The sequence below is a fragment of the Acipenser ruthenus genome, chromosome 3 (assembly GCF_902713425.1).
Source record: "Acipenser ruthenus chromosome 3, fAciRut3.2 maternal haplotype, whole genome shotgun sequence".
Classification (NCBI taxonomy): domain Eukaryota; kingdom Metazoa; phylum Chordata; class Actinopteri; order Acipenseriformes; family Acipenseridae; genus Acipenser; species Acipenser ruthenus.
In genome coordinates, this window is record NC_081191.1 from 15,851,781 (window position 1) to 15,878,641 (window position 26,861).

Genomic DNA, 26,861 nt, shown 5'->3' on the forward strand with positions numbered 1-26,861 from the left:
ATAAATATAATGCCCAGAACACACTGCCTCAATGTAGGAGGTCGCGTCGCAAATGGATGTATAAAGTACAGCGGCAATGGGGCAAATCAATGAGAATAGGCGAAACATAAGGCTATGACAGTACTATCTACAATTTTGGCTAGATGGCGGCATGATCGTGAAAACCACGTATGACTGGAGACATATATATATATATATATATATATATATATATATGGCTGGCAATGGAACGTGAAACAAGCAATGTGATTGGTTGAGCAAGGTTCCAGCTGTCCGTATATTGGATGGATACAGACAGTTGGAGCCTTGTTACATATTCTAAATCCTTGTAACATATTCTGCCTCACAGAATATAAAGTATCGGACGGTAGTCTTCTTGCTTTTACAGTTACAGATGTACAGCTGTAACTATGAAACTGAGTGATCAATTACCTGCAAAAATCCCAATTTAGTAAGTAGTCATGCCGATTTGAATGAAGAACAATTAAATGAACTGGAAGATAATAACAAAAAAAGAAAAATCACAGTTTTCATACTCAGTCACCCCCGACTTTGTCACTTAAAATAATGTATTTTAGCAGTTTGTAAACGCTACAGAAAAAAACACAAATTACTGAAATCGGAGACGTGGTTGTATTTATTTTATTCCTCCCGCCTTTTCTGCTCAGTGTGTCTGCACAGGGAAAAAAAATAACTCTGTGCTGTCTCAACTACGCCCTGTGGTGTATGTTTTCATACAGATGTACTTTCTTTTGCATGTTCCAATAAAATTAATTTACTCAGCTTAACTTAGTGTGTAGTTCAAAGTTATAAATAGGACTACTTTATTGGCGTGAAGATATGTAATAATAATAATTGTTTGCCCTAAATTTGATTTATGCTTTTTTTTTCTTCAAAATCTGCAGTTTGACCTGGATTATAAATGCAATAAGGCCGTCTGTATACAAAGTCTCGTGCCTCACAACGCCCCAAGGCGTCCGTATATTCAACGTATACGGAAGGCCTGTCGGGCCTTATTGCATACATATACACACATATATATACACACACACACACACACATTCCATTGGTTTGTATGCAATGTCCGTGCCGACATCTTTTGAAAACAAGCCCTGACAGCCACATAGCCCCATAATTGTACTTTTTAACTGTTAAACGAAATATTTACAGAATACTTAAAAACTACTGCTACAATCATGATTAATGTATTATTAATAGCGTTTTAATTAAATTATAACAAATCATGTTTTTATTTACAACGTAGGGAACATACTGTGTCACCCAAATGCTTATAATGAAAACATGTATTATGTTTTCCCTTCGTGATTTGGTATAATTTAATTAAAACGCTATTAATAATAAATTCATCATGATTATAGCAGCAGTTTAAGTATTCTTTAAATATTTTGTCTAATAGTTAAAAAGTACAATGCTTATGGGGCTGTCAGGGCTTGTTCCCTTTCAATTCGAAGATGACCACCAACAATACTTTTGGGAAATGCCAGCCACTGGTAGGTATTCGCTGAGCAATTTATATGAGACCTGCCAACAGGTCCCTCCAAGGAGTGACGTCCTCTGTCCCGCCTTCTGAGGGAACAAATATTCACTCAGCAGAGCTCACTTCCTCTTTTGCTTCTCACTGCGGTAAGGTAAGGTACTAACCAAACCAGTTTCTGATTGAGTCTGCATGAAAGAGTTTTCTGGAATTCCCCTGTATTATTTAAAAAAAAAATGCTGGAAGTTGGCTTGCCACATCCCTGGAATCAGAAACTAAACTTCTGAACTAAGCTATTTATGTTTATCTTTCCTTCTTTCACCAGCTTGCATCGCTTACAGTTGCAGTCTGCTTTCTAACCACAGCGCCTGCTGTTCTGTATTTTTATCCGTTATTTGCAGTTAAAAAAAAAACAAAAAAACAAACAGAGATGTGGGTTCCTACACTAGGATTTGGCGCGCTCGCGTCCCACTGTTGAGTAGACTCCATCGGTCTGCACGCTCTGGCTTTAAAAAAAACAAAACATTGTAATAAAATTCTTCATTCTACCTGCCTGGCGTGGTGACTGACCTTGCCCCGCTGTCGAGTATAGTTCATCGTCTGTCTCAGCCCGCCCACCTCGGTGTGCTGGGCCTCAAAAAAAAAAAAAAAAAACAACAATAGAGAGTACCGTCTTTTTTTTATTTTTTTTATTTTAGAAAATTTACTCGTCGGCAGTTTTTCTTACCCCGGTTTTTCTCCCCAATTTAGCATGCCCAATTATTATCTGTATCCTCGGCTCACCGCTCGCAACCCCCCCCCCCCCCCCCCGCCGACTCGGGAAACAGAGGCTGGAACACGTGTCCTCCGAAACGTGCTCCTGCCAAGCCGTCATTTTTCGCACTACAGATCCACAGCAATGCCACCAGACCTATAGTGCCGGAGGACAACACAGATCTGGCGGCTCCACTGCAGAACCACAGGCGCCCTCTCGGCCACAGGGATCACTGATGCGCGGTGAGCCATGGATTCCCCTGCCAACCTAAGCCCTCCCTATCCGGGCAGCGCTCAGCCAATTGTGCGCCGCCCCCTAGGAACTCCCGGTCACGGTCGGCTGTGGCATAGCCTGGATTTGAACCTGCGATCTCCAGGCTATAGGGCACATCCTGCACTCCGCGCGGAGCGCCTTTACTGGATGCGCCACTCGGGAGCCCCGTGAGAGTACTGTCTTATTATTTAAAAAAAAAAAGCCATTGCCTACCGCAGCTCTTGAAGCCTGTGCTCCGGTGTGACTGGACGCAGTAAGGCCAGACTATCGCCTGCGCCTGTACCCTGGTGCAGCACCGTGCACTTAAAGACTACTCTCATTGCCTACTGTGACCATCGAGCCTGTGTATCCACTCCAGTGTATGCTACGCGCTACCCCAGGTTGTATGACTGCACGCAGTTAAAGGCTAGGTGCCTGTCCCCAGTACCCTTGATTCTCGCCGTCCTCGGTGCCTCGGAGCCTCGGTGCTTCAGTGCCCTCAGTGCTTAGATGCTCCGTGCCTCGGTGCTTCGGGTGCCTAGGTACTCTAGTACTCAAGGCGACACCCAAGAGCTGACCCTTGAGACAGGCCCCGCTCCGAAACAACTTTGGATGCTGGTCTCTCCCCTCTTCCAAGCTCGATCCCGGCACTTAGTGTGAGCCTCCAAGTTCCTCCAGGTACCTTGGACTGCAGCGCCTGAACCACGACGATCGGTCTTCAGGACGCAGGCAGCATTGCTCCGCCTTCTGTCTTTCCTGGTATTCCCTGACTTTTTAGAAGAGGTGCGCTCCTCTTGGGACCGCCTGGCCTCGGCGCCGAGCGTGGTGAAACAGGCAGCCCCGCTGGCTTCCTTGGAAGGCACAGGGGCGCTGGGCTTGGCAAAATTTCCACCAGTAGACTGGTGCGAGCCCCTCCAGTAGGTGGCCTACCTAATCTCCTAGCCATATCTTTGGGCCAGTTGTGCAGGAGATACAATGCTCGCACTGAGAATGTGAGGCGTCTCGACAGGTAGCCTCAATGCTCCCTTACCACGCTTTGGTGCAGGATAGAGCAAGACACTGGCATATACCTGTGACACGCACGGTGACTCGGACGGTCCTGACCACCTTTCGTTCTCTTGATGTTGGTTTTGATCATCTAAATTTTGAAGTGGGTCAAATTTGTTTGACGTTTCTATTTTCCCGTGAATCCAGCTGTTTTGACCCACTTCTATCTCCTTGGTGGCTTTCTGTCTGTTAGGGGTGCAAACTTCCAAGAATTACGGGTCTGCCAGTTCCCACCAATACCATTGCTCCCGGCCTTCCTAGAGAAGGCAACATTTCTTCTGGTGGCCACCAGATGGCCCAAGAGAATCTGGTTTTCAACACTCTGCCAGCTACTGCAAAGCCAGCCCTGGGAGATTCCGCTACACCAGGATCTCCTCAGTCAGGTGAGAGGCACTCTCTGGCACCCAGAACTGGGCAGGCTCCAATTATAGGTCTGGCTCCTGATCGGGACCGTCTGTCTGCCTTAGGGCTTTCAGATGCGGTCGTAAGTACACTACAGAACGCTAGGGCTTCCTCCACAAGGTCATTGTATGCCTACAAGTGGAGGTATTTTCAAGACAGGTGTCTGATCCTGGGTCATGACCCTATCTCTTGCCCTATAGCTGTTATTCTCCATTTCCTACAAGAACTGCTGGAAGCAGGAAAATCCCCTTCTATGCTTAAAGTGTACCTGGCAGCCATATCTGCTTGTCACATTCCTATTGACTTGGTGTCCCCAGGTGCCCATTTCCTGGCAACCCGTTTTTTTAAAAGGTCCTCGGTGGTTATGTCCACCTAGAAGGAATGTCCTCCCTGAGTGGAGTCTAGACCATGTACTGGAGGCTCTCACTAAGGCCCTGTTTGAGCCTATTCATTCCCTAAAGTTGAAACACCTCTCTATGAAGACAACCTTTCTATTGGCCATCACCTCCGCTAAGCAGGTCAGTGAGCTACAGGCTCTGTTGGTGCACAGCTCCTATATGCATGTCTGGGAAAAAGGGCATTGTTGCGCATGACCCCTGCATTCCTACCTAAGGTGGTTACGACTTTCCACTTGAATCAATCAGTGGAGCTAGAGGCTTTCCATCCCCCTCCGTTCTCTTCGGAAGATCAGAGACTAAACTCCCTCTGCCCGGTCCGGGCATTGAGATGCTATGTTAACAGAGAGAGAATTCTGCGCCAGTCTGACCAGCTCTTTGTCTGTTATGGTGCAAGGACCCTAGGTCAAGCCCTCTCAAAGCAGCAGCTGTCTCACTGGATTGTGGACAGTTTCGACTGCATATGCAAATGCTTGCTTACCCCCACCTGTACGGGTGGCCGTGCATTCTACAAGAGGGGTGGCCACATCGTGGGCCCTCTTTAGAGGAGCCTCATTAATGGATATATGTACTGCGGCTAGCTGGGCTACCCCGCATACTTTCACCAGGTTCTACCGACTTAACGTGGTAGATCCTTCTATGCCTTCATTAGGCAGGAAGGGTTCTCGAGGTTGCATACTCGCACCGCTAATCTTGGCTGCGGTCCTGAGACATCTCTTGTCCGCTGTTTACCCTTACACTCCCTTGCGACGACTTTGGTATACTTTTCCCAAAGTATTGTTGGTGGTCGTCTTCGAATTGAAAAGGAACGTTAGGTTACAGATGTAACCCTGGTTCCCTGAAAGGGAAGACGACCACCAATGGAATACCTTGTATGTGTGTGTGTGTGTGTGTGTGTGTGTGTGTGTGTTTATGTATATAGGCATATTGAGAGAGAGAGAGAGAGAGAGAGAGAATACATGCATGTCTGTCTCCAGTCATATGAATAAACACGGTGAACTCATTGGTTGCTGACTTTGAGACTTGCAAGTGGGTATAACACACTGCCCAATGGGATGGAATGGCATCACAAAATATTAAACATGTTTAAACTTTGCAATCAATTGGCCAATCGTGTAAAATCGCATTGCAAAGCATAACACACAGTAGTGAGTCAGTTAACAATAGGATGTAAAGTTTTGTTTGTTTAGTTGACATACATTGCTTACATTCTTTTTTTTTTAAATCAGTCTAGAATAAGATACTTGAAAGACCGATTAGGACTTTCATGCTCACAGTAATCTCACACATGCTAATTATAAAGTTACAGCTGTTCCAAATTCTCTGAACTGGAAAAAATGCAAGTACTCATGCAAGGAACTAGATTTGTGGCTAGATAGAAATTCAGAATGTTTCAGGTGTTTAAGGACATTCTTGGGAGGAAGAGATTTGAATGTTCTAAGAAGGAACAAAGGAAATGGTTACAGAACAGTGTCAAAGAAATATGGAATATCAAAATGCACAATCAGCCTGCTCAGTTACACTTGCTGACAGTTCTGTATGTTTTAGACCTGCGGGTGGCAGTAATGACCTTTCTCTATTTTAAGAGTTGCGCCAGGATATATTTTTAAACAAGACCAGTGGGTTCAATAAAATAAATTCTAAAATTATACATAGTAAAAGTAATTGGGATGTGTATGTGTTACATTAGTATACCCATTATTATCCCACACTACATGTATGTCACTCTTTTTGTTTAAATCTACTGTGTTTTCAATTGTCATGAAACTTACTAATGACCTTCTTTAGCACAGGTTATAGAATAAATCATAATCTCGGGGTATACTTATGCTTTTTGTTGGTCCATCCAACTGTGTTGCTGTGGAAATCTAGCTTTGGTGTGCTAGGAAAGAAAAAAATTGTATACTGTATATATACATTTAAAAAAAAATACTGAACTGACTGAATCATGAACTTCACATTGAATTCAAGTTACAAAAGTAGGTAATGTTTTGCAATTACATTCAATTCAATAACAGCACATTTATACAACAAGCTTTAAAATTAGGCTGCAAGAAAACATTTCAAAATGTAATTGCTATATTATATTGTCTTTGGTGTTGAACACTTTCAGTGATGTTTTTTCTTCTAATTGGGCAGAACAAAACTTTCTTTAAAACACAGTTTCTTTTATTGAATTCAAATATTTAGTTTTAGGAAGCAGTTGCATTTTCAGTACAGTTAAGCAGCAGCACTTCTTTCCTATCGGATAGACACCACCATGTATCCTCAGAATCTGCTATTCTCAAGAACACAGCAGAGGAAAATAATCAAACACACCATTCCTTTGTTCTTTCATAACCATGAATTTGAGATAAGCACAGTGAACATGCTGGAATTCAAGGTACTAAATGGACTGGGATTAACTTTATTTCATTAAACAATTCTATTTAGTAAGCAGTATATTTAAAATACTCTGTTCAAATTTAGTCTGCATTTGAGTAGATCTCAGAACAGCAGAGAGTAGGTTAAGCAGAGAAAAAACACAGTGCAGAAAGACTTCTGCTTAACTCGATGGGTTTAATCATGTTGAAAACCTTAAAAACAAAAGTTAACCAATGCAATTGCCTTCTTGCAAAGGGGATAAGCAAAGTGTGCTCCATAGATCTGTTATAAAAACTGTGCTTTACCAGTCTGTAGTTTTGAGTGTTGTGGAACAGAATCAATTTTTTTAATGGTTTTAAAATGTGTTGTTTTTTTTTTTGTTTGTTTGTGTTTTTTTTAATACAAACTGTAATGATACATCTTTCTCTTTGAAAAAGCATCCCAACAAAATGGACTGATGGATCTGTGGGTGGTATCTTGTAGTATAAATACTAAATACACCAGTGGAATTTGTGGTGCTTTCAGTCCATTCCAAACCAAGCCCTTGTTCTGACCAGGTCTTTAACATAAAGGCCCTAATTTGAGTCAAGTTAAAATGCAAATTTTCAGCCTGGATTACAAAAATTTCAGTGAATAAAACTAGTATAACAATAACTTAATTGACCCTTTCTTCCATCAGATCTATATCTCTTTCGAGTTTTACACCATTACATGGTTTTATAAGACCTGGCTGAAATAACACCCCTTTCACATTACGTATAAAATTTGCACCCATCACATTATGAAAACGTTTAGGAACTTTTAATAGGGTATGAGGTTCTTGGCTGGAACAACCCTTATAAAAGTTTACCACTGTATTTTTGCATTCTATTTTTGCAGTTTTACCATGCTTTTCCCATGGTTATACTGTGCATTTACCACACTTTACCCTGGTTTACCATGTTTATTAATATACTTTACCATACCTCTCTATTCTTTACAACGCTCTTTGCAGTTGCATGCACACAAGAATTCCAGTGTGGTTATTCCGGAATACACATTAAAATATAATTTAAACATAAAGAAAATGCTGTTTTCAGGAAACTAATACTGATTTAGTATTCTGAAAAAAGCCCCTTTCAGATTGCTTAACTCTTTGATTGATTGATTGATTTGATACGGAAAAAAGTTGAAATGTGGAAACATTTAGTGCAATTTAAATCGTAATTAATGAAGAAAATCGTAATTAATTATATTGTTTGATGTTATGGTTGTTAAATATCTGTCTTCCTACGTGAATGTATAAAGTCTTGCTTTAAGTGTTTCTTCTTCTTCTTCTTCTTCTTCTTCTTCTTCTTCTTCTTATGTTGTTGTTGTTCATGCAAGCACAGCACTCCTTATCCACTCAAGCTTTAGTTGTTATTTTTTAATACATTTATCTGAAAGTGTCATGACTTTTTAATGTGGTTAGACCATATTTACATAGTACAAAACCTTTACACACAAAAAAAAATCAAAATCAATTACTCAAAGGTTACATGGCAATCACAGAAATGCTCAAAACAAAGATTGAACAGTGGGCTCTATTCATAAAACTAATCTGCAAAGATGACGGAAAAGCATACAAAACTCTCCTAAAGGATTATAAAAGCTTAGTGTAAAAGCATGATAAGCCACAGGTAGGCAATTTAAATCACAGAAGTATTGTATGGTACGGTGAAAACTGTGGTTCACCATGATAAAACCAATTAAATGCACAGTACTTGGAAAGTTTGGAAATAAGAATGGGAAAATGACTGTGCAAATTTAACATGGTAAACTTTTTAAAGCTGTTTTGCATATAACAAGGGTGTAGAAATTCATATCACTTTTCCTTATGCATATTTCAACTTCACTTTTACAGAGCAAAATCGGTATGAGCAGGAGCTTATGCCGACACCATTATAATATCATTAGAGTAGTGTCTACATGAAACTCTTGCAGAACCACTAGCAGAACTCATGCAGCAGCAATGATGACACATTGGAATTAGAATAAACAATGCACAGGGTTTCTGATATGCCAGGAAATTAGTACTAATTATTATTTGTTTATTTAGCAGACGCCTTATCCAAGGCGACTTATAAAGACTAGGGTGTGTGAACTATGCATCAGCTGCAAAGTCACTTACAATTACATCTCACCCAAAAGACGGAGCACAAGGAGGTTAAGTGACTTGCTCAGGATCACAGGAGTCAGTGGCTGAGGCGAGATTTGCACCGGGGACCTCCTGGTTACAAGCCGCTTTCTTTAACCACTGGACCACACAGCCTCCTACTAATACATTACCATGGTACTGCACTGGATTCTCAATGTGTTAGTCATACAATTATGATGTGTGAAATGATTACTGATGGCTGTGCTACCTTGAGCACAACACCATTACATTGGAATTGCAGTGGCACAGCACAAAAATATGAAAGACAGACTGATACACCAGAGCAAAAAGATTGTATTTTCTTAGGGGTTACACCAGATACCATAAAGATAAATGAAGGTAATTATTAATACATGTGTACACGTTGTATCAGAGTGCATATAACAAATTTGACCTCTTGATGTTAAGGCCTAATCTTGATGACTAAACCCTAACCCTAACTTATTAAGAGTGTTATGGCAAGTGTGTCTGTTTTGTAGAAACCCTATACTATACTAAAGCGCTGTCAAAAACTCCAAAATTGTAATATGATTTTGTTACAAGGGGAAAAGTTGGGCCCTAGTCATAGAACCATTACTCACATTTAATTTAAAGTCTAATACATCATGTTTTGTTTAAAAAGACACAAACCCAAATGTAATTTAAAAACAAACAAACAAAAAAAAAACGCACAGGTTACACTTTATGAATCGGTATTTGTATTTTTGCCCGTGCTTTTATAGGGATATGGTTCCACTTTTTTCATTTGTGCTCTTCCTGGTATGTTATGTTGCTATGGATATTCTACTGCAGGAACATATTAACCGCAGGTGCCAAAAACAGAGAGCTTATGGAAAACCAAGGGCAGCCTCTTGCTTGTCAGGCTGCTGGGTAGACAGATGGAAGGAGGTGACATATAAGACTGGAGTGAAAAGAATAACAACAAGCCAATCTGTGAGGCATTAGAGAAAAGGGAAAACATCTAAGCATGAAAACTTTGTGCACAGTTTAACAGCCAGTTGGACAACACCATGGGGAAGTTAGACCAGCATAAAACAAAATAAGGATGGACCAAAGATCTCATGTGAGTGGGCTACATAAAGTAAGAAGACACAAAAGAAAACAAGAAACAAAATACTTCAAAAGCGTGGTTTTGATTCTGTCAATGTAATTAAGTCAATCTCTGTATCTGTAACGTCAAAACATATGTCAGATTCATATAATACAATTGCTTTTAGTCAAATCAGACACTTCCAGGGCATGTCTGAAAGTCTCGAATCCTAAATACTGATGTGAAAGTGTTGCACGTAAACTTACTTTTAAGTATGAAATATTTCACTAGGTGGAGACAAACTGACATTGAACTGAACAGACATCTGCCAACACATAGCTATGGAAAAATATGATACAAGCCTCTCCAGCCCCACAACACTAACAACAGATAAGACGATTGGATATACAAACCTGAATGACCAAAACCATTGTTACAGTAGTGCCTGTGCCTCCTGAGATAAAAAAAAAAAAGACAATGTGTAAGAAATGAACTGCAGAAAACAATCCTGAACTGAACCAGTTTGAATGGAGTTAAGCAATCTAGCAGCACTGCATGGGATGAAAGTTCAAAATAATTGTGCAATATCATTTAAGCGAAACAATCTGGTTATTACTTCACAAAACAATATCAGTATTAAGATGTTAGGATAGGAATGGTCTATTATTTATGTGGATGTTGTTTCCATCTGGCAAGGCAGTCTGGTAGTGTCAATCACAGACACCATCTCTCTCTCTCTCTCTCGAATTTCTGCACTTATAACTAGGCGTCGCATTTGGAGTTCTGCAGTACACTGCGTGATGTGGCTTCATGCATGTTAGCATAGTTGACTTTTTTCTTGCTGCAAACATCCTCGAAACAAAACGCTCACGCTGAAAGAAAACTTACGGACCACTTTTGTATGACGGAAGACAGAGAAGCCTCTTTGCTAATCCGATACTTATGCACTGCTTACCATCACTAGAAGAAAAAAGTGCGCGGAGGAATAAAAAAATCAACACGTATCCGGTGGGATTCCACAGAGAGAGAGAGAGAAAGAGAGAGAGAGAGAGAGTGGGAGAGTGTGATTGAGTGAAAGCTACAAACAAGTGTGGAGAGGAGAAACGGGAGTTTGCCCAGCGTGGAGGAATTGCTAATAAGATTTGATATTTTAAATCAACACACATTTGTTCACAGGAATAATGAGGAACGGTTGGATACTCTTTACGCTCGGTCTGGTGACCTTTGTTTTGGGTGAAATGGTAAGTTTTCGTTAGCAAAAAAACTCAATATCATCATTATTAATATGAAGTAAAGCAAGTTTTTAACAGTTGTTAGATGGATGTGGAGTATAGTTGACACCTTTTCCACAGACCAAACCCAGTCAGCTTATCAACACTGCAGTGTACTGTGTAATACAGTTTAACACACCACAAGATCTCGGTACAAATCAATATAATCATGACGTATGCAATCAAACTCGATAACGATTTCTGTACAGTTTTCATTATTGTGCATTTAAATGTTATAAACAAATGGTTCCGTGATTTCATATAAATACTTGTGAAAAAAAATGCTTATACAATTAATCGTGTTACACGTAATAATAATAATAATAATAATAATAATAATACATTTTCAGAAATATGTATACACTTAAACTGAGACCGGTTGGTGATTCCTTACATAAATTATTACTTTACCGTTACAGAATGCATTATGCTACATTAAGTATTTTACTTAACTTCAATATGAAATCACGGACATAATCATCATTTATAACATATTTAAATGCACAACAATGCAAATTGCATTCATCTACCTGTCATTTTAGGCTACTTCACTTGATTGAAAACTGAACAGAAATCGTCGCGTACCTGCATATTTGCACAGCATAGTCCTTTACACTTACAGTCTCTTAGTTCGCTGAAGTTGATTTTACAGGAACAAAAAATCTACAGATTCCAGTTACTGACGCTTCGTAGAACAAAGATACAAAGTCATGATACTCTTCTATACCAAATATGTAATGTACATTGTTTTAATTGCGAGTCTATTTAACAAAATATGTTAAACGTTTATATACAAACATAGAAATACTGTATATAATTACTATTAGTACTGTATTTTTAAACAAACTATTGAAAATTGGTATTTTCTTAATTGGTAACATGTACGTTTTCTTAAGGAAAAAAAGAAACTTGGTCAAATCACGTCAAAGTGTGCACGCTCACCGGCAGTGCACAGCCAGTAGGGGTCACAAATTCCAAGTATATGGCACTTATAATTATATCTTTCAAATTCCTGTGACTGGAGGTAAGAAGTGCCCAGTGGTTGCAAATATATAACATACCGTTTTTGCATTAGCCGCCATGGTTGTTTTGACCGCCAGTATGGCGGCGTAGCCTACTGGGGTCACGTGACTGCAACCCGCAATTGGATTGTTTACATCACGTGGATGTGTTTGTTGTCCCTCCTCAGCATTATTCGAATGATGGGGACAAAGTAGAAGGTACACATCAGTACTAAACAGTACATTTCTAACAATATAGTGGACATCCTTTAAGCAAATAATGCATGTCAAAGAAAATATTAAAGGAAGATTGGTGTATCGTATGCGTTTCACCTAAAAGCGGACATTCTGTGGACCTGAACTTGTTTAAATCATTAGTTAGCTTCAGTTACAAATATACTTGTGGATGTAAGGAAAAAGTATGAAAAGCCACGGAAGATGTGTTTGTGAAAAGTAGGGTTTTTTTTTTCTAATTTGGTTGACCTGTAATTTATTTGGAAAAATATAGTTTTAATTAAAGAGACATTGGATGGATAGATAGATACATAAATAAATAAATAAATAAATAAATCTTCCGTACCGGTACAAAAACATATACATTTATGAATGGCACGTGGGAGCCCTCGGTATATTTGCAAAGACAGCGAGCATTGTTTTGTTTGCTTTTGTTTGCAGCATGCACAGTACTGTATTTACGTTTAGCTTCTAATTGAGAGCTGAATAGGGGATGTTGCAGGTCTAAACTCAATGTATTTAATCAAAATAGAACACATGCGTTGTTGAAATAAAAGCGGGCGGAGACGGGCAACGAAAACAAATGCCTTTGCTTATCCCAGAAGGGGAAAAACATTGATGTGACCAGTAACATAATGTAGATCACACTTAATGATGGTATGATGTATATGGTACAGTACTGTCAAATAACCGTCAGTGTCACACTCTTAATTTGTAGATTGTCTTTTAAATCTCACAGTAGCATTATGTATTTGGTTGTGTCAGTCATTTACTGTAACTATTCAAACTTCATTATTACTTGGCAGCCGGTTTTAGAAAACATTCTCCAAGTACAGTAGCTAATGCCTGCAGTGGTGGTCTAATGAGTATTTTATATTGGAACTAGGTCATGTTTTCAGAAACTGATCTTTATGCAGCATGAGGTTTTGTGGGCTCAAAATGACGCCTTTATTATAGAGGCCCTATTGCGCAGGGAACGCTCCAGTGTGTTGGGACACTATAATAAAGATACTTTAGAGTGATGGTCTTGTAAAAGTAAATGGAAACATTCTTGAGCAGAAAGATCATTGACATTTGGTTTCTTAATGCATTATGTATCACCATTGTCATTTTGCAATAGTGGTGGGATAAAGAAAAAAATATAATAAAACAGACAATAGGTCTATACTGGTTACATGCGTATCCCAAATAATATAGTTTTAGAAACTATTGTAAATGTTAAATGGAGAATGCAGAATGCTATCCTGTGATCTGCTGGTGCAGTTTTAATCAGCTGTTCATACTTTTTCACATTCAAATTAATATTTCACATTTAATTGCCCTAATTTAAAGTGGGTGGGAGTTAACTAAGATCCTACATTCAATTTGTAAGTATTGCATGGTTATTAAATCTTTGCTAAAATTATGTGGCATCAGACCCTGGGGTCGTCCTGTTTCTAAGCAATCCATTTGGCACAACTGACAGAAAGCCATGGCTATATCATTGACTGTAAGTCTATAAATGTGCCCTCTGAACATGTGTACCCAATTTAATCCATGACAGTTGCTTAATCAAGTGATAATGTATTCTCAGGACACTCTGGCTTAAAGTTTTAAACATTAGCTAATGTAAATGAGGCAATGTTAGTCTGTGTGTTATGCAACTCTGGCATCTTTCCTTGTAATGCAGCAAGAATTAGAATCCAGTCACTCTGTGCTGGAGGATCGCTGTCCATTCTTGTTGCCCCTCTTGGATTACTTCTGAATGTTGCACAATAAAAGTTTTCTGAACTTTAACCAAGATTGAATATGCCATGTAAAATCTCTCAATGTTGCAAGTAGTAGGAAAATATACAAAAGGGCCATTTTCATGGAATAGCCTAAAACCAAAGAGTTAAGGGACACTTCAACTTATGAAAAAAGAAGGAAGGACACAGCTGAGTAGGAATCTAGTATGAAGATGGATGCCGACAAGATAAACCCACCTCAAGGTTTTTATTCCATTTTCCTAGCGGTCCCTGATGACTTTTCTGCATGACCAAACTCTAAGAAACTGCAACTGTATCCATTTAGTGGCTTGGATATACTGTATTCTCTTCTGCGATGGTTGCATATTGCTAATCTATAAGAATCACACATGTGCCTTTCAGAAGAAGCATGTATTTGAAATATTCTTATTTTGTGCAAGTATCCTTGCACTCTTGTAAGAGTTATCACAAATAGTGATTCACATATAGCTAAATCCAGGGTCTGAAGTGTGGGTGTAAGAACAAAAATATTGCTCCCTGCAATACAAGAAATTTCCCAGGGGAACTGATGACACTATATCCTGGTATTTTGTTAAATTTAGATTTCACATTATAGCAAAATAATTTGATATCCGGTATACATACTGTTTTTGTTGTTGATGTCTGAGTGTCATAGGCTTTTTTGTTATTTGCATTTTTCTCTTTAAACAGGAATGCTAAATGATGAGAACAAAACAGAACGAGCAACTGAATCTTTACTTTTTTTTCTTTATAATTAGTTTGACAAATGGAAACAAAGAGGTTTGAAACATAAGAAGCAAAAATGTAGAGCCACGTTTGACTGCCTGCTTTTTACATTACTGTGCGTTTAGAATATTCCTTAAAAGGACATTTTAAATAGGCCTAAGATTTAGTTTCATGTTGGAAAAATATGCAGTTAGGTCAGAAGGCTTTTTTTGTTTCGAAACCATGTTTAAATTTACAGAGTGGTGGTGGGTTATTGTAAAGTTTATAAATCAGTTCAGATGCTGCACACTGATTGGCTGCTGAGGGTTTTTAAACCATGCATTAATATAGTTTAATGCACGGCAGAACTTATTTTTGTCTAATTACAGTTCAATTAATAAGTTATCAATACACAACGTATTTAACTTGCAAAGGAGAGCCTGAGTAGTGTTTCATTACTACTCTATTGTGCCTTATTACTAGTTTTTATCGATCATGTTCACTAAAAGCAGTATATATATACAGTCGCTAGGTTTTTAGCCGTGTTTTAATGTTATTTTAGCCGTTTTGGCTAGTTATCCCCTGTCGCGGCCTAGCGCATTGCAAAGTAACACATTGTATTTATTGTTGGAAATGTTGAAAACCTCCAGTTTAACTATGTATGATGGACTATTTTTTCTCCAAAGCGGAAGAATGTACAATAAAATTGTTTGTTTGTTTTAAAAAAAAAAAAAAAAAAAAAAAAAAAAAGGGCTCCCGAGTGGCGCATCCGGTAAAGGTGCTCCACGTGGAATGCAGGATCGCTCTATAGCCTGGACGTCGCGAGTTCGAGTCCAGGCTATTCCACACGGGAGCTCCCAGGGGGCGGCGCACAATTGGCCTAGCGTCGCCCGGGGTGGGGGAGGGAGGGTTAGGTCGGCCAGGGTGTCCTCGGCTCACCGCGCACCAGCGACCCCTGTAGTCTGGCCGGGCGCCTACGGGCTTGCCTGTAAGCTGCCCGAGAGCTGCGTTGTCCTCCGACGCTGTAGCTCTTGTGTGGCTGCATGGTGAGCCCGTAGTGTGAAAAAAAGCGGTCGGCTGATGGCACACGCTTTGGAGGACAGCGTGTGTTCGTCTTCACCCTCCCGAGTCAGCGCAGGGGTGGTAGCGGTGATCTGAGCTTCAAATAATAATTGGCCATTCCAAATTGGGAGAAAATAATAAAAACAACTGGCAATGACTAAATTTATATAAAAAATATATATATACAGAACTGTGCAAAAGTTTTAGGCAGGTGTGAAAAAATGCTGTAAAGTAAGAATGCTTTCAAAAATAGACATGTTAATAGTTTATATTTATCAATTAACAAAATGCAAAGTGAGTGAACAGAAGAAAAATCTACATCAAATCAATATTTGGTGTGACCACCCTTTGCCTTCAAAACAGCATCAATTCTTCTAGGTACACTTGCACACAGTTTTTGAAGGAACTCGGCAGGTAGGTTGGCTCAAACATCTTGAGGAACTAACCATAGTTCTTCTGTGGATTTAGGCAGCCTCAGTTGCTTCTCTCTCTTCATGTAATCCCAGACAGACTCGATGATGTTGAGATCAGGGCTCTGTGGGGGCCATACCATCACTTCCAGGACTCCTTGTTCTTCTTTACGCTGAAGATAGTTCTTAATGACTTTTGCTGTATGTTTGGGGTCGTTGTCATGCTGCAGAATAAATTTGGGGCCAATCAGATGCCTCCCTGATGGTATTGCATGATGGATAAGTATCTGCCTGTACTTCTCAGCATTGAGGAGACCATTAATTCTGACCAAATCCCCAACTCCATTTGCAGAAATGCAGCCCCAAACTTGCAAGGAACCTCCACCATGCTTCACTGTTGCCTGCACACACTCATTCGTGTACCGCTCTCCAGCCCTTCGGCGAACAAACTGCCTTCTGCTACAGCCAAATATTTCAAATTTTGACTCATCAGTCCAGAGCACCTGCTGCCATTTTTCTGCACCCCAGTTCCTGTGTTTTCGTGCATAATTGAGTCGCTTGGCCTTGTTTCCACGTCGGAGGTATGGCTTTTTGGCCGCAAGTCTTCCATGAAGGCCACTTCTGACCAGACTTCTGTGTACCAGGGTCCCACTGTTTTCTGCCAATTCTGTGCTGATGGCACTGCTGGACATCTTCCGATTGCGAAGGGAAGTAAGCATGATGTGTCTTTCATCTGCTGCAGTAAGTTTCCTTGGCCGACCACTGCGTCTACGGTCCTCAACGTTGCCCGTTTCTATGTGCTTCTTCAAAAGAGCTTGGACAGCACATCTGGAAACCCCTGTCTGCCTTGAAATTTCTGCCTGGGAGAGACCTTGCTGATGCAGTACAACTACCTTGTGTCTTGTTGCTGTGCTCAGTCTTGCCATGGTGTATGACTTTTGACAGTAAACTCTCTTCAGCAACCTCACCTTGTTAGCTGAGTTTGGCTGTTCCTCACCCAGTTTTATTCCTCCTACACAGCTGTTTCTGGTTCAGTTAATGATTGTGTTTCAACCTACATATTGAATTGATGATCATTAGCACCTGTTTGGTATAATTGTTTAATCATACACCTGACTCTATGCCTACAAAATCCCTGACTTTGTGCAAGTGTACCTAGAAGAATTGATGCTGTTTTGAAGGCAAAGGGTGGTCACACCAAATATGGATTTGATTTAGATTTTTCTTCTGTTCACTCACTTTGCATTTAGTTAATTGATAAATATAATCTATTAACATGTCTATTTTTGAAAGCATTCTTACTTTACAGCATTTTTTCACACCTGCCTAAAGCTTTTGCACAGTACTGTATATATAATGTAAAAAACAGTTTGTTTTTCTATGTATTATTGTGTCCGTTTTATAAACGGGATAACACACTCCAGGGCTTGTGGGTTGTGTTGCATTATCATACAGCTTTGTTGGTATGAAGGCACTCGTTTCGTGCCTCCAACCCAACCACAGCCGTATGTTAATACAACACAACCCACTCCCTGTCGTGTGTTATCCCTTACACATCACCATATGGTAAAAAGTCAGTTCAGTGTAAGTTTTCCGCATGCATATTATAATCCATGCAACCAGAACATCAATAACACCCTTCAACGACAGACCAGATGTTGTGTACATAGAGATTTCTCTGTAAATAACATCAACAGTTATAAAACACTAAACTGAAGAGCATAAACCATTTGAATTTAATGGGGGAGAGTGTTTTCAATAGCATTCCAGTGAAGCACTGGTTGAAAAGATTATTCAACCTTTTAATTATCTTGTAGTGGATGTCAAGCATTCAGCAAAACATACATGCAACGCTGTAAACGTCTGAATATGTTGTAAGTTTTGCTGTGTTTTTAGATATCTAGTGGCATGCAGATTATTATCTCCTAGTACAGAACCAGCCGTCTAGGTTATGAACAGGAGGCCAGGTGTTTTTTTTTTTTTCTTCAGGGTGTGCTTTGGACCTGATTCAATTTCATTTTCCACATGCAGGCTTTTATGTTTTTTTATATGACCTTAACTGCTGGATGGCCTGATCAACTGGTACCAGACCCTGTCAATAGCTTTGGGTTTATGGAATAGAATGTTTTTGATAGATTGATTTATAGGCATATTAACAATTTCACACCACCCAAGCAGTGTGTGCTTCCTGTATACAATAGATAGTAGTCCACCCCATAACATGTTGAATGTTCCCCAAATCTACAAATCATATATGAATGAATAGCAGTTTTTCTTGTTTTAATCTTCAAAATATTTTTAAAGGAATCATGTCCTTAAAAATCATTTTGTCAGTGTTTTTTTTGCCTGTTTTAGATTTTTTCGTATTAATCTGAACAAAATAAGAAGTACTGGATCCCACGTCAACAGCTGTATGGAGAGAAACCTTGTGAACCCTTGGTTTGCAGCGTGCTGTGAATGTCAAAACACAACCAAAGGGAATCGAGCCACGATCAGGACTTGTACAGATCTCTTAACTAGCTGCCGGATGACAAGTCACATACCGGAAATTTAAATAAAAGACCAGATGCAGAAAATTGTATGACTTGCAGTTCTGTCAGGCTTTGGCATGGACTGTAGAAACGGAATACGCTGACCTTTTTTTGCGGGGGTCGGATGTTCATTTTGATTGGTGTTGATTCGAGCTTAGAAGAGATTGTCATCCACACATAATGGCCTGTTCATTTTTTTGCCCCCATTACATAAAGCTGTGTTTCAAGGCTTACTGGCATAGATTTTTTAAAATCCAAACTGAGTGGGGCTCCCCCGAGTGTTGGCACTCTGGTGAAGCGTGTAGGATACGCCCTATAGCTTAGAGCTTGCCGCTTTGAATCCAAGCTATGCCACTGCTGACCGTGGACAGGAGTTCCCAGGGGGCGGCCCACAATTGGCCAAGCGCTGCTAAGGCGGGGTAGGGGATAGGTCGGCTGGGGAGTCCTCGGCTCATCGCACACCAGCAACCCCTGTGGCTGGCCGGGCGCCTGCAGGCCGGCCTGTACGCAGTTCAGAACTGTGTGGTCCTCCCATGCTGCAAGTTCTGGATATGGCTGCACAGCCGGCTTGCAGACTGAAAAAAAGCAGATGGCTGATGGCACTCATTTCTGAGAAAAATTGTAAAAGGAATAAAAATAATTGTTCAAAAAAAAAAAAAGAACTGAAGATGACATATCTGCTTATATTGAAAATGTGTCTCTGTCAATCTCTCTCTCCCTACCAGAGTTGTGAGCAATTTCTAAAGTGCTGTGGAATTTTTATTGTTTCTTTTGAAACAGATTGCATTCTTTTTTCTCTGTTGTATCATCCATTTTCTTGTCACTTTCTTGAGGACAGATGGGCTATATATATATATATATATATATATATATATATATATATATATATATATATATATATATATACACTGTATGTATATAATATATATATATATATATATATATATATATATATATATATATATATATATATATATATACACTGTATATATATATATATATCTTCAGTTTGAGTGGCCTGTATACAAATAATTTTTATATTGTGCCTTACTTATATTTTCTGTTCTATTGTTGGATTGTAATATGCTGTAACCTGGTTTCCAGAGCATGTTTGTTTTTGTAAATGGAAGAAGGCACCCTGTGAGAGGGTTTTGTTGTTGTGGCTACAGAACTGTAAATATCTTAAACACCTGCATTGTGTGGAGCCACCAGGTGAGACTTGGTAGTGAATCGTCCCTTTGAACATCGTGTGTGTGTGTGCGCGTGCGTGTGTGTGCGTGCGTGCGCGTGTGTGTTAAAAGTCTTGCATGTGTTTTTGTACCTTAACAGCCCATGCTGTTACTATCAGTACTTCTTGGTTTACATTTCTTGCGTATTAGACAAAGTTCTGTATAGAGTATTCCCTGTTTCCCTGTGACCTTCAATCTTATGGTAGTTAAGAAATGATAAGGGTAGAGTGTGTTAAAATACAGCTATTAAATTAAATTGGTCACATATCTGTTTTCTCCTGCAAACTTAAATGTGTGTCAAGCACTAGGTGTATCGATTCCTTGTGTATCGATGCATCCAAGACAAAAAACCACAACGTTCGCCTTTTTGGTTCTTGTGTTTTTTTATTTTTGGGTATCTATGCACACGCTCCCAATCCTACTGAATTTTTGTCTTAACAAAATGGCCTCTCGTTAAATGAACATTTGATCTTGTTACTGTATGCATCATACAAGTAGCCGATCAGGACCATCATGTGTATGTATCGCGATACCGATCGTATCGCTGCCTGCATATCATGACATGCATCTTATCATGGCATTAGTGCTTCGTTCCCCCCTATCAGACACTTGATGAAAAGCACAAAAGGATTGCTCTGTATAAACATTTATAATATAAAAATACATACACATTCATATTTGATTTAATTGAGTCCATTTGTGGAATTTGGCTATGGCTATGTACAGTACAAGGACACTATGGCCCTAAGGCTTAGCTCTTTCTTTATAATGAAAATAAAGTTTGCTGGATTTATCTATCCTTTTCATTGCTCATACTGCTGAAGGTATTCTTATACACCCACACCGTGTAGATGATCATTTACCAGCAGTGAATACTTCTTTCTGATCTGTAAAGATCTTTAAATAGGCTCTGTAAGGATTCCAAATAGTCTAAGGTACTGTATGTATTTTTATGTTTTAGTTTGTCTGAATGAATGTACAGCACTGTACATGTTTTTCCTATCCAGTAAAATAAATAACAAAAAAATAAAAAAAAATCTACTATTCTACAATTTAGCAACATTGTGAAATCTTTTCATTCATTTTCAACACAGAAACTGGCCGCCCAAATGTTTTGCTCATTGTTGTTACGCAGGGATGTCTTCTAAATGAAGTAAAACCTTGTTGAGTGATTAAAAGAAGTCTGTTCTATGCTTTCTGTTGTAAAGGTTTGTTACCGTGTGTTTGGCGTCTGGACCCCGGGGATGTGTTTGTGGCTTGCGGTAGGAGGCCAGTTACTCATTCATCTTAACAACGTGGTTATGCTTTTGACTTGTCTTTTATATGTTTTAGTAAACCAGTAGAATACAGGTCTTGGCTTCAGTAATAATAGCTTCTCATTTAAAGGGGTTGGTTGACTTTTGTTACCTTTCTGAAAGCCTTGTAATTAATCACTGAAGTCTTTCATCCATTGTGAGATTTGTCTCCTCTTGAATTGTTTCTTCAGTTGAGAAAAAAAACACACACTCGTCTGCAGCTTTGTGGTTGCCATTACTGGCGATTTGTTAAGTTATGCCTGTCGTTTGTTTATTGGTCTGTTCTACTTACTTTTAATTGCAAGTAAAATATTTGAATTATACAATATAGAAATCGTACAGTACCTCAAGCTGCGCTCTTTTTTTTGGGGGGGTGGTGCAATAGACCCTTTTGATCCTGTCCAGTACTAATACTAAAGTAAGCAAGAGAGAAAACTGAAAACCATGCCTGCCTGTGTGCTGAATTCGTTTTGCGTAATGGGGTAAGAGTTTCCCACCTGCTGCTGATGCCTGGGGTTGGAATTTCTTCTTTACACTAGCTGTCACTTTGAGTTCAGATGGAGCTATGGATTCCCTCTCTTACAGCATCTTGGTACCGAAGCTCCCCAAGCACAAATCCTCTTAAGGGGGATGTGAATTAAATTGCATCACAGCGAGGATTGAAATGGATCAGCCACTGAACCGATGAAATTAGTTTCTGCTGGTCTGATTCTGTGAATAAGACCCCAGTTTTAGTGCAGAGACAAGAGTTCAGGGTTTCAGCAGTCCTTGACTATTTATGTACCAACATTTGAATTTTTGTTGAGCTGTTATAAATCTTCCTACTGAAACGAATGATATTCGCTTCTTTGAATAATCTGGTGATGATAGAGTTAATGAATTGAAAATTACAGCAAATTATCAGCTTCCTTCTTTTTAACTGGATTACAAGTGTTGGTACAATTGTAATTATAATCGGAGATTGGAGGTAAAAGTGAACAATACATATTCCTTGAATAGAGGCAGACCAATTTGTTCTTATTAAGTCAACCCAACGACCAGTAAATTTGTCTTGGTATAATGTGTTGGCACACAATTTTTGCCAAATCATTTTTTGTTCCCAATTCTTTTTGAAAAGAACATTGAAGTCCTGCTTGATTAAAATGTGACCATGCATGGTGTCTGAACTGGGTGACATAGTAGAAAAGGATGCCACATACAGGAAAACAGTTCCAACGGCCTACTTTAAAGGAACCAAAATAAATACATAAAAAAAATAATATTGCATTGAAAATAAAAAGTAAAATAAGATCTCTTAGGGAAAATTCATGCTATACCGGCATACAGTAGTTCCTTGCTAAACCGGACATGTCATCTGGAGACAACCGGGTTGTCTGAAATAATGAGGTGCCTGTTTAAAAAAATAAATAAATAAATAATGATAATAATTTAAAATAACATTGTGTTCTCTGTACATATTACATCATGTGAAAAATATAATTCTGTAAAGTAGTAAAATTGCCTATAGGCTGATGTAAATAATACCAGTAACACTAAATAAATAATGCCGCTGCATTCTCTGTACACATTACTGTACAATGCAGAAATAGTAAAGTAGCCGTATCCTAGTTAGTACACAACTGACACAAATAGATAATCATGTCACTATAACAATCAGTATGTCTCTTCGGATCACGTAATTCACTGTGATCTAGCGTCACACTTAATTGGCTATTATTGAGTAACATGCGTTGTGTCCGGCATATCCAAAATGTATGGCATAATGATGGCTGTTTTAGCAAGGAACTGCTGTTTATCCTGTAGAAGTACTTAAAACAAACTAGTTAAATTATGATTTATTTTTTAATTTAGTAGTCGCCAATTGATTTTTACCCCATTTTTTTCTCCCAATTTGAGATGGCCAATTGTATTATTTTTAGGCTCAGCTCACTGCTACCACCCTTGCGCTGACTCGGGAACATCGAAGAGATACACACACTGTCCCCCAAAACGTGTGCCATCAGCCAACTGCTTTTTTTCACTCTGCAGGCCGGCCATGCAGCCACCTCAGAGCTACAGCGTCGGAGGACAACGCAGCTCTGGGCAGCTTACAGGCAAGCCCGCTACAGTCTACAGGGGTTGCTGGTGTGCAGTGAGCCGAGGACACCCAGGTCAACCTAAACCCTCCCCACCCGGATGACGTTCGGTCAATTGTACACCGCCCCTTGGGAGCTCTCGTCCACGGTCAGCAGTGGAATAGCCTGGACTCGAATCAGCGACCTTCAGGCTATAGGGCGCATCCTGCTCGGGAGCCCCCCTGCTAGTTAAATTATTTGACAAATATTTAGATGAGAAGTATTTTTCAGTGTCTTATTTTCAGTGTAGGGTAATGTATAAGATCTCTAAACAATAGAGAAATGAATAGACAGCATGAAGGAGGGGGGCAGCTTTGTTCCAACAAAACAGATTCATTTGAAATCATGAGGCCTCCCTGTCTTATTAAAACTGCGCAATTTGGACTTAATAAATACAATGCTAGTAGTTGAAATGGTATACTTTCTTTGATGTCAGCAATCATGTGAATTTGTTTAATAGGCACTAGTTGACCAAAAAATAAATGAAACCATTAGGTTTTCACTGGAGGAGAAAATGGAGTTCATTATCCTTTCAAAGTATTAAATAGTACTGATCCTAGTAGAGTCCCCAAAGCTAAGAAGACAGGAGTGGTGGATTAAGTGTAGTTAAGAGATCATTTATCAGTGTCTGTGGTTCCCGCCTACAGATTACAACCTTGTGTCCTAAACATGCGGTTGGTATACAACATGAATAACAAGCAGTCCTCTTTGCTCTGTGGCCCACTGGACAATGTACTTATTGCTTTATAATCTTGAAAATAATAATAATAATAATAATAATAATAATAATGCCATCAGATGGTGGATCTGGGCAACAGTGCTTAAGGTGCTGGAAAGTACCCAAAAAAGTGTGTCACAGAAATCAAATCGATATTTGTATTTACAACAAACTATGTGAATTTTGAATAGTTTGTTTTGTCAATTCTTTGCAGCTGTTGCAATCTTGTATACTTGTATCAGTAATGCATTCATTTAAACAGAGCCTTTTATTATTATACAAAAACAAATGTAATTATTTACATAAGTGTATGTACCCAATGTAAACCCTTGAATTAGGTAGTGTGGGACTGTTGGGTGGAATGTAGTGAGAGTTGAGGTAGGATCTTTGGTCAGTCTAGGTGCTGTGACGAATGTATAGAACTGTATTAAAGTGTTTATATTTAGGGCAGCATATTTTTACAGTGACACATTTGCATTTGTAGTTTTGTTTTTGTAAAATGAATGTGTAGTGAATAATGGTAAAGTAATGCTCCTGTGGCATTTTCTGCTACCACCTTTGACATGCATTCATAAAATGATTACTATGAGCATTTTATTTTGTTTAACAAAGACACGTTGGAGGATATGTGATGGCTATTATGGCTCATGTTTAAACATTCTTTTAATACATTGAAAAAGCATTCTAGTTGTTGTTTACAAATTACATGTCACATTACCTTGTAACTCATTTTTACTTTTAAAAGCTGTCCAGTGAAGTGCTGTTAAATGATTTTACGTTTGTGGAGTGGTAGTACAGTAGCTTGCCAAGAAGCAGTTAAACAATGCTGAACATTATTAGACTAGTTATTACCACCCTCTCTTTCTGAAGACCATTTAGCAGACATGGCCATTGTCAAGATAAGTGCACATGTGACTGGAAAGGTTTCAGGACTGTTCGGGAAAGGATTTTGTTGCACAAACATTTGCTGGACAATGTCAGGTGTATTTTCAACCTACTGTAAAATATAAGCAGCTGTTATGAACAAGTTTCAGACAACTGCCAGGATTCCTCTTAGTTGCCATTGTAGGTGCTGACAGCTAGTTGTTTAAAACCACAATAAAATGTTGATGTACTTTTAAACTACTGTAGCAGATTCCTTCAAACAGCCCCCCCCCCCCCCTTCCTGCACAGCACCTGTGTGTATCAAGGGATTGCATGAATACCATACGTTCCACCTCCGTGAAAGGGCTGTATTCATTGTCTGACTCTGTTTCCCTGTCACATGAGACAAGGGCACTGTTCTGTATGGCACACAGCATTATTCAAGGGTACTGTTCTGTATTCAACACACTGAATTAATGATTTTCCATATGACGAAAAAAAACGCAGATTGAAGTCATTTGGTGTATCAGTCTATAATACTTTTTTTTTTTTTTTTTTAAACTATATAAGAGGGTTAAAAATCTTGGTTTGACTTCACAACGTTTTTTTCTACTTGCTGTAAGATTAGGCTTTGTGATTCATTTTCCATTTCAATTATTTCTGAAACCTTTTTGTGGTTGGATAGAGTTTTACAGAATACATTACAAATGATTTGCACACGCTACATTTCCAGACAGCTTGTAGGCCTAGTTAAAGTAGAACTGGACAGTCGCGACGAGAATACAAAACAGTGTCCTCATTTAAACTGGGAAAGGAGAAATTTAGTCAACCTACAGTACAAGCACTCTTATCCAAATGTGGTTGATTACTTTACCTGCAAGTTGAAGTAAGGTACAGTATTTCTAGATATTCTGTAATGTTCTGATATTAAGTAGTAAGTTTAACCTTTTCATGTGCTTTTGACAGGAAGTTATTTGTTATTTTACATTTTAGAAAATCACATGCAATTTCGTTATTTTAAAATACCTTAATTTTCGGATATAGCCGGGCACCGGTGTAAAATGTGCTCCGATGCCTTCCACGCATTGTCTGTCATTCCTGCAATGAGTCTGTTGTATTACATGCTCCCATGGATAACGCATGCTGTGTGAGACCCTGGTATTGGTTCTTAACACTGCATTCCTCTGCATACAGTACTTAGCATAGCAACAAGCAGTATCCAGTAGGCTACTAACTCTGCCCCAGCACAAGAAAAAGCAGGTCAAGTTCAGAGTCTGCAACAGTCTGGAGAACTTAGCTTTTTAGATTTTGGTTGAAAAATATTTCCTAAATAATCCTGTTTGAAATGAATAAATAGTAAGGCTATAATCAAACTTTAAAGAAATTAAATAAACTTTGACTTAATGTGAAATATAGTTGTTGGTTTTATGTTAACTTTAAGAAATATGTGTCACACCAGTTATTAATAACACTCACTATGCAGCTTCTAACATTTGCAAACTTTAAGACTGCATCAAGGGGCTCCCGAGTGGCGCGTTCGGTAAAGATGTGCCCTATAGCCTGGACGTCGCCGGTTCAAGTCCAGGCTATTCCACTGCCGACCATGGTTTAGGCTGGCCAGGGTGTCCTCAGCTCACCGTGCACCAGCGACCCCTGTAGACTGGCCGGGCGCCTGCGGGCATGCCTGTAAGCTGTGTTGTCCTCTGACGCTGTAGCTCTGGGTTGGCTGCATGGCGGGCCTGCAGAGTAAAAAGAAGCAGTCGG

The 26,861-nt window shown here is 39.2% G+C and overlaps 1 protein-coding gene across 1 annotated transcript in view; it reads left to right on the forward strand.

Annotated features, from left to right (window-relative positions):
• The first annotated feature begins 10,680 nt into the window (after positions 1 to 10,680).
• The window catches only part of LOC117435373 (syndecan-2-like), a 34,129-nt gene continuing 17,948 nt past the window's right edge, over positions 10,681 to 26,861 (forward strand). The window contains exon 1 of the mRNA XM_034058467.3: positions 10,681 to 11,156. Coding sequence (XP_033914358.1) covers positions 11,097 to 11,156 — 60 coding nt within the window. The 5' untranslated portion in view covers positions 10,681 to 11,096. The remainder of the gene's footprint in view (positions 11,157 to 26,861) is intronic.